General features: G+C 35.9%; 1 protein-coding gene across 1 annotated transcript in view; it reads right to left on the bottom strand.

Moving 5' to 3' along the window:
• Positions 1 to 13,441, bottom strand: part of HMCN1 (hemicentin 1) — a 554,195-nt gene that overhangs the window by 58,195 nt on the left and 482,559 nt on the right. Inside the window, exons 90-93 of the mRNA XM_024133815.3 lie at positions 3,541 to 3,711; positions 3,197 to 3,367; positions 2,391 to 2,561; positions 2,052 to 2,222 (exon numbers count right to left, since the gene is read on the bottom strand). Coding sequence (XP_023989583.1) covers positions 2,052 to 2,222; positions 2,391 to 2,561; positions 3,197 to 3,367; positions 3,541 to 3,711 — 684 coding nt within the window. The remainder of the gene's footprint in view (positions 1 to 2,051; positions 2,223 to 2,390; positions 2,562 to 3,196; positions 3,368 to 3,540; positions 3,712 to 13,441) is intronic.

Raw genomic sequence — 13,441 nt, 5'->3', positions numbered from 1 at the left:
ATAAGTCAAAAAGAGTCATGTACCAAAATGTTCATTGCAGCTCTATTTACAATAACCAGGACATGGAAGCAACCTAAGTGTCCATCAACAGATGAATGGATAAAGAAGACGTGGCACATATATACAATGGAATATTACTCAGCCATAAAAAGAAACGAAATTGAGTTATTTGTAGTGAGGTGGATGGACCTAGAGTGTGTCAAACGGAGTGAAGTAAGTCAGAAAGAGAAAAACAAATACTGTATGCTAACACATATATATGGAATCTAAGGTAAAAAAAAAAAAGTCCTGAAGTAGGGAGATCAGCTAGGTGGTTTGTGACCACCTAGAGGGGTGGGATAGGGATGTTGGGAGGGAGGAAGATGCAATTGGGAAGAGATATGGGAACATATGTATATGTATAACTAATTCACTTTGTTATAAAGCAGAAACTAACACACCATTGTAAAGCAGTTGTACTCCAATAAAGATGTTAAAAAAAAAAAAAGAGAGAGAGACATTTCCCTACTCCTTTTATAAAGCCAGCATTACTCTGATACTAAAATCAAGAAAATCACAAGATAACAACAGACCAATATCTCCTACAAATATGGGTGTAAAAACCCTCAACAAAATTGTAGCAACTGGAATCCATCAACATATAAAAAAAATATCACCATGACCAAGTGGGATTTATTCCATGAATGCAAGGTTGGTTCAACATCCAACAATTAATTAATGTAATACATCATATCAGAATTTAGTAAGTGAAAAGCATATGCTCACCTCATTAGACACAGAAAGAGCATTTGGCAAGATCAACACTTTTCATCATAAAATCATTTATCAAACTATGAATTGAAAGGAACTTCCTCCACATGTGAAAGAATATCTATGAAAAAACCCACAGCTAACATCATACTTAATGGTAAAAGAAAGGATGCTGTCTTCCTTAATCAGGAAAAAATAAGGATATTTGTTCTCATTACCTCTATCCATCATTATAAGAAACCTTCCAGCCAGGGCAATTAGGCAAGAAAAAGAAATAAAAGGCATATCCATTGGGAAGAAAAAGAAGTAAAATTATCTCTATCTGAAGATGACATGATCTTATATAGAAACAATTCCATGGAATCCACTAAAAAATAAACTGACAAATTCAGCAAGATTTCAGGATACAATATCAATTTAAAAATTCATTGTATTTTTATACAAAAAAAAAAAGATATGGTGAATATCTGACTGATAGATACTTGCCCTTTCAGCATGCCTACATCCTATAAATCTTTTCATGTAACTCCTCTCTCTCACTCTGCCAAATGGGCCTTCTTGATTTTCAGGGATATTTTATTTCTAAGGCAACCTTAAACCTTTGGAAAGTCCAACGGTATCTCAATATTTCAACAATGTGAAAATATTCTTTTTGGTCTTCTTATAGCACTTAGGAAGCCTGTCCTTTGAGATAAGTACCCTTAGTATTATCCACCATTTCTTGGGACTCCAATAAACTCTTTTTAAGGTCCACGAGTTCTAGAATTCTGACTTTGTTCCTTCTGAATTTTTGCATCACTTACAATATCTAGCCATGTTGCATGACTGACTTGAATTATGGTAGTTGAACTCCCCATAATCTTTTTCCTTGACCTGAATTTGCCCTATGTTACTGTCTACACTCATGTTCTCCATATTTCCATCTGTGAAAGAACAGCCTCCAATTGTGTATTTCTATTAGATATTCAGTTTCTACTCCACCCTCATTTTTCCGCCTGGAATCTCAGCCTGGCTTTCCCACTCTTCCACGCCCTTTTACCCCTCAAGCCCAGGACTACTATATGGCTGTGCAGACTATTTCATTTTACAAGGGAGCCTGCAAGAGGGCAATCAGAGACTAAAATCCAGGATGAACTTTGGTGTAGAGCTGCACCAACGAGGGGGAAAAAAGTACACTTTTCCTATTTCTCCCTCCCAGAGTTGGCACTGTTTTGTAATTTGAGGGCTCAGAGTGACACCTTTCTTTAATTTGTGGAAAGTCTGTAAATGTGGTCCTGCCAAAGTCTAACTTAGTTGCTTACCTGGGCATGCTTGTATATTGCATCTGGATACCTGAGTAGCATCTCCTAGGCAGGGGCGACCACTTTTGGATGGTACCGGATTGTTACACTGCCGTTTTCGAGTCTTTTCACCTCCTCCACAAGAGGTAGAACACCAGCTCCAACTATGCCAGTTTCCCCAACTTCCATCCACTGTGAACAAGAATGGAATGGTCGATATTAACAAACAGGTTTTAAAACCTACACTTAGGGTAACTCTGCCTATACAACTTCCATTTTAAGATCTGAAATGATGGGCTACTACAATGAGCACTAATGAAATGCTTTACTTGTTCTACTGCCAGGAGTTGGGAAGCTCACCAGGACATATGTCAGTGTTGCATCTCTGGATCTGGGAGTCTGGGCCTCCACAAGCTCTTCCTCCATTGGAGGGACGAGGGTTATCACATGTGCGGTACCGCCGCGTCTGCCCCCCATTACACGTCCGGCTGCACATTCCCCAGCCACTCCAAGGACTCCAGTTACCATGAGCTACAAAACAGAACCATTGGAGAAGTGCTAAAGAATGACATTCATCCAAAAAATATGGAAAGACTCTCTCCAGGAACTGAAAAGAAACACACAAGTCTATAAATAAGCAAATTCCAAAGGCAGGTGGTTTGGTTGTTGGTTTGACTAGAAACAGAATACATTCCAGTGACTGTGCAATTCCATTTAACCTACATTTACTGAGCCTTAGAGTTTTCCAGGAGCTGGAGGATAGGAATGAGAAAAGATCTCTGAGGAGTCAAGCTATAACATTCAGGATACAGTGAATTCAAATACTGCTATGGTCTAAAATTCTAGCTTGGTGACTAAATTAAGGCAGAGAGCCACCTGTCTGCCTCCATAAAAGAATCAACATCATTACCAGTTAGCGTGGAAGGGTGCCCTAGTCCCTGCCCTCTGCTGCTGGTCCTGTAGAGCACATGAAACAGGATATAGCCTCTGCCCATATACATCAGTGGCATCTATGGTATTAGACAAAACAGCAACCATGCAACATTTTGATATCCTAAACCAGAGGTAGACAAATCAAGTAACAGACTATATTATAACTTTATGAACTTAAGTCCATAATGAAACTTAAGAAAGTATAATGTTGACTCACTATTTCCAACACTCACTTGGACAAGAATCACTATTGCAAAAATCACTCTGCACATCACTCCCTTCACACTTGTTGCCTCCATACTGGGGAACAGGATCAGAGCAGTCCCTTGTTCGTTGTCTGGCACCTCCTCCACAGGACACAGTGCAGGTACTCCAACTGGTCCAAGTGGCCCACTGGCCATCAACTGGGTTAAAGAAAAACATATGTGCTCTGTTACTACTTAAAAATGATCAAGTTAAACTCTGGGCATTGATAGGTTGAGTGATGTTCTTATTGACACTGATTCTTATTGAAATATTCCCTAGATCAGAGATAGATGTTAATTTATTAAGGGTACAAACATTGTATTTATCTTACCTGGACAGTGTCTTTCATGGCAAACTTGCATCTGTGTTTCTGCTCCATCACAGTTGGATCCATCAAACGATGGTGGTGGGTTATTGCACAGTCTTGTTCTTGTTTGGGTACCCTTCCCACAACTTATGCTGCATGTACCCCAAGGCTGCCAAGTACTCCATGCTCCATGAACTGCAAAACATCCCAAGAGACAGAGTTTCAAGTCACAGAACCATGTTTGTTAAAAAAACAAAATTATACAAATAAATAACTCAGTAATGCGTTAAATTAGCCCAGAATCTAAAATAATTGAAATTGAACCAAAGGAAACGTAACAAATGCTATTCTTCCTTTCCCATCCTGGTTAGATTTTCATGAGAATTAGTGTCTATCAGGAAATTCAGAAGGCTACCTAATGCCAAAATAAATGCTTTAAATTATTCAAAGGGGCTATTTTATTAAAATTAAATTTAATCAAACTACTATATGTAAATAAAATCTGAGCTTTTAACCCTAGCTAAGTATTTGTACTCTAAGCTCTGGGGAAAGTGGAAGGGACCAGAAGCTAAGAAGCAAAGCTGTATAACAAATCTAGATGCAGTTCTGGACAATACAAATGTCTCCATAATGATAACTTGGACCCCAGACTGCAAGGCCACATCTTTAAGCCTGATTCAACTTCACATTTAAAATGTACTTGGACTTTTCAACAACATGATGATTTGTACAGTTGTAACTCTTTGAAAAATTTTCCCCATTACATAATATTCATGAATTAAGAGTTCTAAATAACACACTCACCTGCTTCTTAAACAACAGTAAAAACTGACCAGTAGTTTCCAAGGAATGATATTAAAGCCTTCCTTTTGGTAACTAACATATTACACCATCTGACCACAAGACTGGAACAACATTATGTTTCCTACCAGGTGCAGGGGCTGAGAATCAACATTATGGTTTCTCTTATGTATAAGTCAGAATCAGGTCATAGTTTTGTTGAGGGGTATTTTCTAGATGTAGGGCTCAAAAAGTTTGTGTTGTGGTCACCCAGTTTAACCAAGATATGAACCATAGGGCCGTAAGGTCTTGTCTAAATATTCTCTTAACACAATCTATAAGAATAAGTTGAAAAACAAGGAATGGAATTATCATTTGGTTGCTTTGTTTAGAAAATATTTTAAAACACATCTTGAATTTTCTTTTAATTAACTGTTTTCTAGTTGAATTGACTACATATTCTTATACTTTTTAGACACAGACACACAAATTTATTTCAGCTGACAAGAATCTGCACTAAAAATTATTTGACCAAACATAAAAGGAAAGAAGAAAGCCTTAAATGGCAAGTATTACTCAAGACTACTTTATTAATTCAGATTACTGATGCTTATGGTTCTTATATATGGACTATGGGATTTCAAAATTCTGCCATTCCAATTATTTTAATATGTTCTATTTTCAAGGCTGTTGGTTAACAAAAGTCTTTATCTCTTACAATATAAAGACTTATGACACATGCATTTTTTGGAGGACTACAATTAGGTGACATTTATTCATTTATTATCTGTGTAGTTTCTATCATATATGAATAGAGGTTTCCAGCTTAAGATCCTTTTAATTTTTTTAAATCAATACAGAAAACCCTAACCAAAATTAAATTTCATGGCATAAAATGTGGTAGAGTTGAAATGTTTCTTTTATGTGAGTGGAACGATAGCAAGAAAAAAGAGGAAAGACAATATAAACCAGAGAAGGCATAAAACATCATGGTATCTAAATAACAATACAAAAGAAAAGAGCTATGGAGAAATTAGTACATTGAAAAAAAAGTAAAATATAATAGATGAGTTGGTTGTTATACTATGTTGCAGTTCTGATTCTGGAAAGGTAGGAGAGCATGGTGCTTATGAGAAGGGATTCTGGAGCAGATGCCCTGGGCCTGAATAACCACTCTGCCATTACTAGCTGTACGATCCTTGACAAGTTACTTGGCTTCTGTGCACCTAGTTTCACCATCTGCCATATGTGGATAAGCAAAGAACCTACCTTATTAGGATGGGCATGAGGAATAATGAGTTGATAGATGAAAAGTCCTTGAGCGTGTAAGACACACAGTATTACATGAGTGTGAGCTCTGAGCTAGTACTGCTATTCTTCACTCAAAGTTCTCAACGATTTTCAGAATAACACTTAAAAAAAGCTCATTCTTTAAGTAATCTGTAACAATATATTTTTTATGATTGACTCAAATGGCAGCAGGATGGCCTACCCCAGAAGATACCCATCTTTTTTAGAGGGAGGATTGTCAGTTTAGAAATATCTTCTAACTGGGGGAGGACAAGATAGGCCTAAAATATCAATTCGTACCAGAAAGTCGAAGCGTTCATGAAATGATGGGGACATATCAAGAGGACACTGAAGCTAGGATCCCTCAAGGAATCTCCACTAACCAAATCTAGGACAATTCGTGCATCACAATAAATGAAGACAGTAGTGCATTATAAACCACCGAATGAAATATTTGAGTTCTTACTGATATAACTGAAAAAAAGGAGAAAGAGAAAGAAAATTCTTTCTTACAATAGAAAGCCATAGGGGACTTCCCTGGCATTCCAGTGGTTAAGATTCTGTGCTTCCAATGCAGAGGGTGTGGGTTCAATCCCTGATTGGGAACTATGATCCCACATGGTGCACGGCATGGCCAAAGAGCAAAAAAAAAAGCAATTAAAGATGTAGAAGATATGATGGAGTTATAAATGTTTTGTAAGATCATAGCAATAACTGATTTAAAACAAAAATAAATCATAAGTAGATGCTAAAACTAGTAGATAAAAGATTGATAAGAAACAAGATGTTTATGAAGTCTTAAAGTTTCCCTACAAAATACTTATTAGTTACAAAGGTAAAAATAGTAACTACACAGTGGAAGACACCACTTTCAACAAGTGAACAAAGTTAATATCACCAGCTTGGGACAAATTCTGACATCATGCGCTATCTCATATGATGCACTGAGAAAGACACAAAACTATTTCTGTGATGTTTCTGCCAAAATGCAAAACTTGAATCTAATCATGAAGAAATATCAGACACATCTAAATGGAAACTCTTTTACAAAATGATTAGCCTGTATACTTAAAAAATAGCAAGGCCATAAAAGGTAAAAAGTGACTAAGGAATTGTTCCAGTTGAAAGGGACTAAAGACACTTGACGCATAAGTGCAAGTGTGATCCTGGACTAGATCTTGCAGTGGGAAAAAGAGTTATGAAGCATATATGACTGGGACAACTAATAAAATTTGAATGTGAACTGTGGATTAGGTGATAAGACTTAATTAGTATTGTATGAATGTTAAATGTCTTGATTTTGATAACTGTTTATAAAAGAGAATGTTCTTGTTTTAGGGAATATACACAATAGGTGAATCTGGGTAGGGGTATACAGAAGTTCCTTGTACTATTCTTGCAACTTTTCTATAAGTTTGATTACGCACAAATTTTTACTAAAAGAAAATCTCATTAAACCATGTGAGGCAAAAACGAACAGAACTGCAAAGAGAAATGGATGAATCCACCATAACAGACAGAGACTCCAATACTCCTCTATCAGAAATGGACAGATCCAGCAGGCAGAAAATCAGTAAGGAAATGATTGAACTCAAGAACAACATCTATCAACTGTATGTAGTTGACATCTATACACTATTTCATCCAACAAGAGCAGAATAAACATTCTTCTCAGGCTCACATGGAACATTCACCAAGGTAGAACACATTCTGAGCCATAAAATACACTTTAACAAATTTAAAAGAATAGAAATCATGTCTGCTCTCAGATCACAATGGAATCAAGCTAGAAATCAATAACAGAAAGATAGCTGAAAAATCCCCAAATATGTAGAGACTAAACAACACACTACTAAATAATACCTAGGTCAAAGAAGAAATCTCAAGAGATATTTAAAATATTTTGAATTAAATGAAAATGAAAACAAGTTATCAAAATTTGTGGGATGCAGCAAAAGTAATGCTTAAAGGGAAGTTCACAGCATTGAATGCATATATTAGAAAAGAAGATCAAAATAAATTATCTACATTTCTATGTTAGGAAACTAAAAAAGAAGAGCAAATTAAATCCAAAGTAAGATGAAAAGAAATAGTAACAATTAGAGCAGAAATCAGTGAAAATGAAAATAGGAAATCAATAGATAAAAATCAATGAAACCCAAAGCTGGTTCTTTGAAAATATCATAAAATCAATAAGACTCTAGCCAGGCTAGCCAAGAAAAAAAGAGAGAATACGAATTATTAATATCAGAAATAAAAGAGGGGGCATGTACTAAACAAATTAAACCAATAATTAATAACCTTCCAAAACAGAAAACACCAGTACCAGATGGGTTCACTGCTGAATTTTACCAAATGTTTGTGGAAAAAATTATACCAATTCTCTACCTTTCTTTCAGAGGATAGAAGCAGAGAGACTATTTCCTAACTCATTCTGTGAGACCAGCGTTACCCTAACACCCAAACCAGACAAAGACATTATAAGAAAAGGAAACTACAGGCCAATATCTCTCATGAACGTAGATGTAAAAATTCTCAACAAAATATTAGCAAGTTGAATCCAACAATGTATAAAAAGAAAATCTCTTCAGTCCCTAAGATGCTGACATACCCCCTGGATGAAAAAGACTATCTTTGGCTATTTGCCCATTTTGCAGTGGTATACTGATAAATGTTTAACAACCAGCTCTCTGGGAGTAGGGAGGGAAACTCTGATTATAGCATCTGCAATTTTTGTGGTGTAAAACACTCCCACTATGGTCAATATCTACCTACTAATATGATGTCACTGAACTCTCAGTGGGAAGAGATACATGCTCTCAGTGGCAAGATCCAGAACACCACTGACAATATGCCAAAATAACAGCTAAATTCAATCAATATAGAGGCGGGGAGATAACCAAAGAAAGTCTGAACAACAGTAAGCCAATAGAAAAGTGAGCAAAACAGCAGTAAGCCAACAGTTACTCAACATGAAGAGAAAAAAAATCCTGACTTTTGTTTTACGACATTTACTAATATCATTTAGCTTTTCATTATATAGACATTAGATATCATAGCTGACAAACTGTACAAAGATTGCTCTAATCCAGTATTTCTGGAATTTCATGGCATAAAATGTGGTAGAGTGGAAATATTTCGTTTATGTGAGTGGGACGATAGCAAGAAAAAAGAGGAAAGACAATATAAACCAGAGAAGGCATAAAACATCATGGTATCTAAATAACAATACAAAAGAAAAGAGCTATGGAGAAATTAGTACATTGAAAAAAAAGTAAAATATAATAGATGAATTGGTTGTTATACTATGTTGCAGTTCTGATTCTGGAAAGGTAGGAGAGCATGGTGCTTATGAGAAGGGATTCTGGAGCAGATGCCCTGGGCCTGAATAACCACTCTGCCCTTACTAGCTGTACGATCCTTGACAAGTTACTTGGCTTCTGTGCACCTAGTTTCACCATCTGCCATATGTGGATAAGCAAAGAACCTACCTTATTAGGATGGGCATGAGGAATAATGAGTTGATAGATGAAAAGTCCTTGAGCGTGTAAGACACACAGTATTACATGAGTGTGAGCTCTGAGCTAGTACTGCTATTCTTCACTCAAAGTTCTCAACGATTTTCAGAATAACACTTAAAAAAAGCTCATTCTTTAAGTAATCTGTAACAATATATTTTTTATGATTGACTCAAATGGCAGCAGGATGGCCTACCCCAGAAGATACCCATCTTTTTTAGAGGGAGGATTGTCAGTTTAGAAATATCTTCTAACTGGGGGAGGACAAGATAGGCCTAAAATATCAATTCGTACCAGAAAGTCGAAGCGTTCATGAAATGATGGGGACATATCAAGAGGACACTGAAGCTAGGATCCCTCAAGGAATCTCCACTAACCAAATCTAGGACAATTCGTGCATCACAATAAATGAAGACAGTAGTGCATTATAAACCACCGAATGAAATATTTGAGTTCTTACTGATATAACTGAAAAAAAGGAGAAAGAGAAAGAAAATTCTTTCTTACAATAGAAAGCCATAGGGGACTTCCCTGGCATTCCAGTGGTTAAGATTCTGTGCTTCCAATGCAGAGGGTGTGGGTTCAATCCCTGATTGGGAACTATGATCCCACATGGTGCACGGCATGGCCAAAGAGCAAAAAAAAAGCCAATAATAGATGTAGAAGATATGATGGAGTTATAAATGTTTTGTAAGATCATAGCAATAACTGATTTAAAACAAAAATAAATCATAAGTAGATGCTAAAACTAGTAGATAAAAGATTGATAAGAAACAAGATGTTTATGAAGTCTTAAAGTTTCCCTACAAAATACTTATTAGTTACAAAGGTAAAAATAGTAACTACACAGTGGAAGACACCACTTTCAACAAGTGAACAAAGTTAATATCACCAGCTTGGGACAAATTCTGACATCATGCGCTATCTCATATGATGCACTGAGAAAGACACAAAACTATTTCTGTGATGTTTCTGCCAAAATGCAAAACTTGAATCTAATCATGAAGAAATATCAGACACATCTAAATGGAAACTCTTTTACAAAATGATTAGCCTGTATACTTAAAAAATAGCAAGGCCATAAAAGGTAAAAAGTGACTAAGGAATTGTTCCAGTTGAAAGGGACTAAAGACACTTGACGCATAAGTGCAAGTGTGATCCTGGACTAGATCTTGCAGTGGGAAAAAGAGTTATGAAGCATATATGACTGGGACAACTAATAAAATTTGAATGTGAACTGTGGATTAGGTGATAAGACTTAATTAGTATTGTATGAATGTTAAATGTCTTGATTTTGATAACTGTTTATAAAAGAGAATGTTCTTGTTTTAGGGAATATACACAATAGGTGAATCTGGGTAGGGGTATACAGAAGTTCCTTGTACTATTCTTGCAACTTTTCTATAAGTTTGATTACACACAAATTTTTACTAAAAGAAAATCTCATTAAACCATGTGAGGCAAAAACGAACAGAACTGCAAAGAGAAATGGATGAATCCACCATAACAGACAGAGACTCCAATACTCCTCTATCAGAAATGGACAGATCCAGCAGGCAGAAAATCAGTAAGGAAATGATTGAACTCAAGAACAACATCTATCAACTGTATGTAGTTGACATCTATACACTATTTCATCCAACAAGAGCAGAATAAACATTCTTCTCAGGCTCACATGGAACATTCACCAAGGTAGAACACATTCTGAGCCATAAAATACACTTTAACAAATTTAAAAGAATAGAAATCATGTCTGCTCTCAGATCACAATGGAATCAAGCTAGAAATCAATAACAGAAAGATAGCTGAAAAATCCCCAAATATGTAGAGACTAAACAACACACTACTAAATAATACCTAGGTCAAAGAAGAAATCTCAAGAGATATTTAAAATATTTTGAATTAAATGAAAATGAAAACAAGTTATCAAAATTTGTGGGATGCAGCAAAAGTAATGCTTAAAGGGAAGTTCACAGCATTGAATGCATATATTAGAAAAGAAGATCAAAATAAATTATCTACATTTCTATGTTAGGAAACTAAAAAAGAAGAGCAAATTAAATCCAAAGTAAGATGAAAAGAAATAGTAACAATTAGAGCAGAAATCAGTGAAAATGAAAATAGGAAATCAATAGATAAAAATCAATGAAACCCAAAGCTGGTTCTTTGAAAATATCATAAAATCAATAAGACTCTAGCCAGGCTAGCCAAGAAAAAAAGAGAGAATACGAATTATTAATATCAGAAATAAAAGAGGGGGCATGTACTAAACAAATTAAACCAATAATTAATAACCTTCCAAAACAGAAAACACCAGTACCAGATGGGTTCACTGCTGAATTTTACCAAATGTTTGTGGAAAAAATTATACCAATTCTCTACCTTTCTTTCAGAGGATAGAAGCAGAGAGACTACTTCCTAACTCATTCTGTGAGACCAGCGTTACCCTAACACCCAAACCAGACAAAGACATTATAAGAAAAGGAAACTACAGGCCAATATCTCTCATGAACGTAGATGTAAAAATTCTCAACAAAATATTAGCAAGTTGAATCCAACAATGTATAAAAAGAAAATCTCTTCAGTCCCTAAGATGCTGACATACCCCCTGGATGAAAAAGACTATCTTTGGCTATTTGCCCATTTTGCAGTGGTATACTGATAAATGTTTAACAACCAGCTCTCTGGGAGTAGGGAGGGAAACTCTGATTATAGCATCTGCAATTTTTGTGGTGTAAAACACTCCCACTATGGTCAATATCTACCTACTAATATGATGTCACTGAACTCTCAGTGGGAAGAGATACATGCTCTCAGTGGCAAGATCCAGAACACCACTGACAATATGCCAAAATAACAGCTAAATTCAATCAATATAGAGGCGGGGAGATAACCAAAGAAAGTCTGAACAACAGTAAGCCAATAGAAAAGTGAGCAAAACAGCAGTAAGCCAACAGTTACTCAACATGAAGAGAAAAAAAATCCTGACTTTTGTTTTACGACATTTACTAATATCATTTAGCTTTTCATTATATAGACATTAGATATCATAGCTGACAAACTGTACAAAGATTGCTCTAATCCAGTATTTCTGGTTCTTTTTGCTTTGATATATTATTCTATTATAATTAGATTTCTAATTTTTCAAGATTAAAAAAACTTGGCTTTTGGTTTAAAATTTCATAACAATTAATTTTTGTAATGTAATAGAAGTTCTGAACTGCAAATCAGGATACCCAGGATCTAAGCAAATTGGCTTGGGAATCAGACAGACCTGGGTTCAAATCCTTAATTCACTTTTTAGTAGGTATGTAACCTCAATGAATTAATTATCATATATTTTCTGAATCTTAGTTTCCTTTTCTGTACAATAGAATGCAATATCCAATGCAGAGGGTAACTATCTCATTTTTGTTTGTCAATATCCCTTTTTTAGACCATCTCAGCTAAGGTGGCTCTCCCAGTTATGCTCTATCACTTCAACTCTTTGAGTTTGTCCTGTATGCTTATCAATATCTGAATGATATTCTAATTACAGCAGTTAGAATGGTGCTCAATAAGTATCTGTTGAGAATGAATGATTAAAAGAATGAATTAATGAATGAACAGCCACTCTTCTATTCCATATGAGTTCTTTCAGGCTGTCAAACAAGAAACCCTGCCCCTCTTGATACAAGGTGGGCAAGTAGCCCAAGCTGGCTCTCAGAGCAGTATCCTTCTCCTGGACTCCCTGAGTTCAGAGGTGAGCCTGGGACCCAAACAAAATCAAAGAGGGTTCTTTCTCAGGGGCTGATAGAAATTATGAGAGACAGAGAGGAACTTTTTTACTCTGAGGCCTTAGGTTATAAGGCCAATGTGAGCCAGCTGCCGGAAGTCATATTTCCCACCACATGGAAAGAGTTTAATGGAGAATAAAGCCAAAGAAAGGAAAGCAGAGATGAGAGATGGAAAACATGCTAGTAAAAACATTAGCCAAATCCCTGGATTCAGTCATACCTGAAAGTAGAATTTTCTATGTAAGCTTAGTATATAAGTTTGATTTCTGTCACTTTAAACTGAAAGAGCCCTAATATACCACACCCAGTATATTCACTGTAAGAATATTTGCCCCAAACAGTTTTGCCACCAACTAATTGGCTGTAAGGCAATTTTGCTGTGCAAGATAAAACAATGATCGACAGGTTTGACAGTTTGGTTTCAACTAGTTGACAGTGGTTTCATTTCTCCATTGACTCAGTGCTCCCATTTTTTTTTTTTTTTTTTTTTTTTTGTTGTACGCGGGCCTCTCACTGTTGTGGCCTCTCCCGTTGCAGAGCACAGGCTCCGGACGCGCAGGC

This window comes from Physeter macrocephalus, chromosome 4, assembly GCF_002837175.3.
Source record: "Physeter macrocephalus isolate SW-GA chromosome 4, ASM283717v5, whole genome shotgun sequence".
Taxonomy (NCBI): domain Eukaryota; kingdom Metazoa; phylum Chordata; class Mammalia; order Artiodactyla; family Physeteridae; genus Physeter; species Physeter macrocephalus.
The sequence above is the reverse complement of the archived record's forward strand: the minus strand, read 5'-3'. Positions and strand labels throughout refer to the sequence as shown.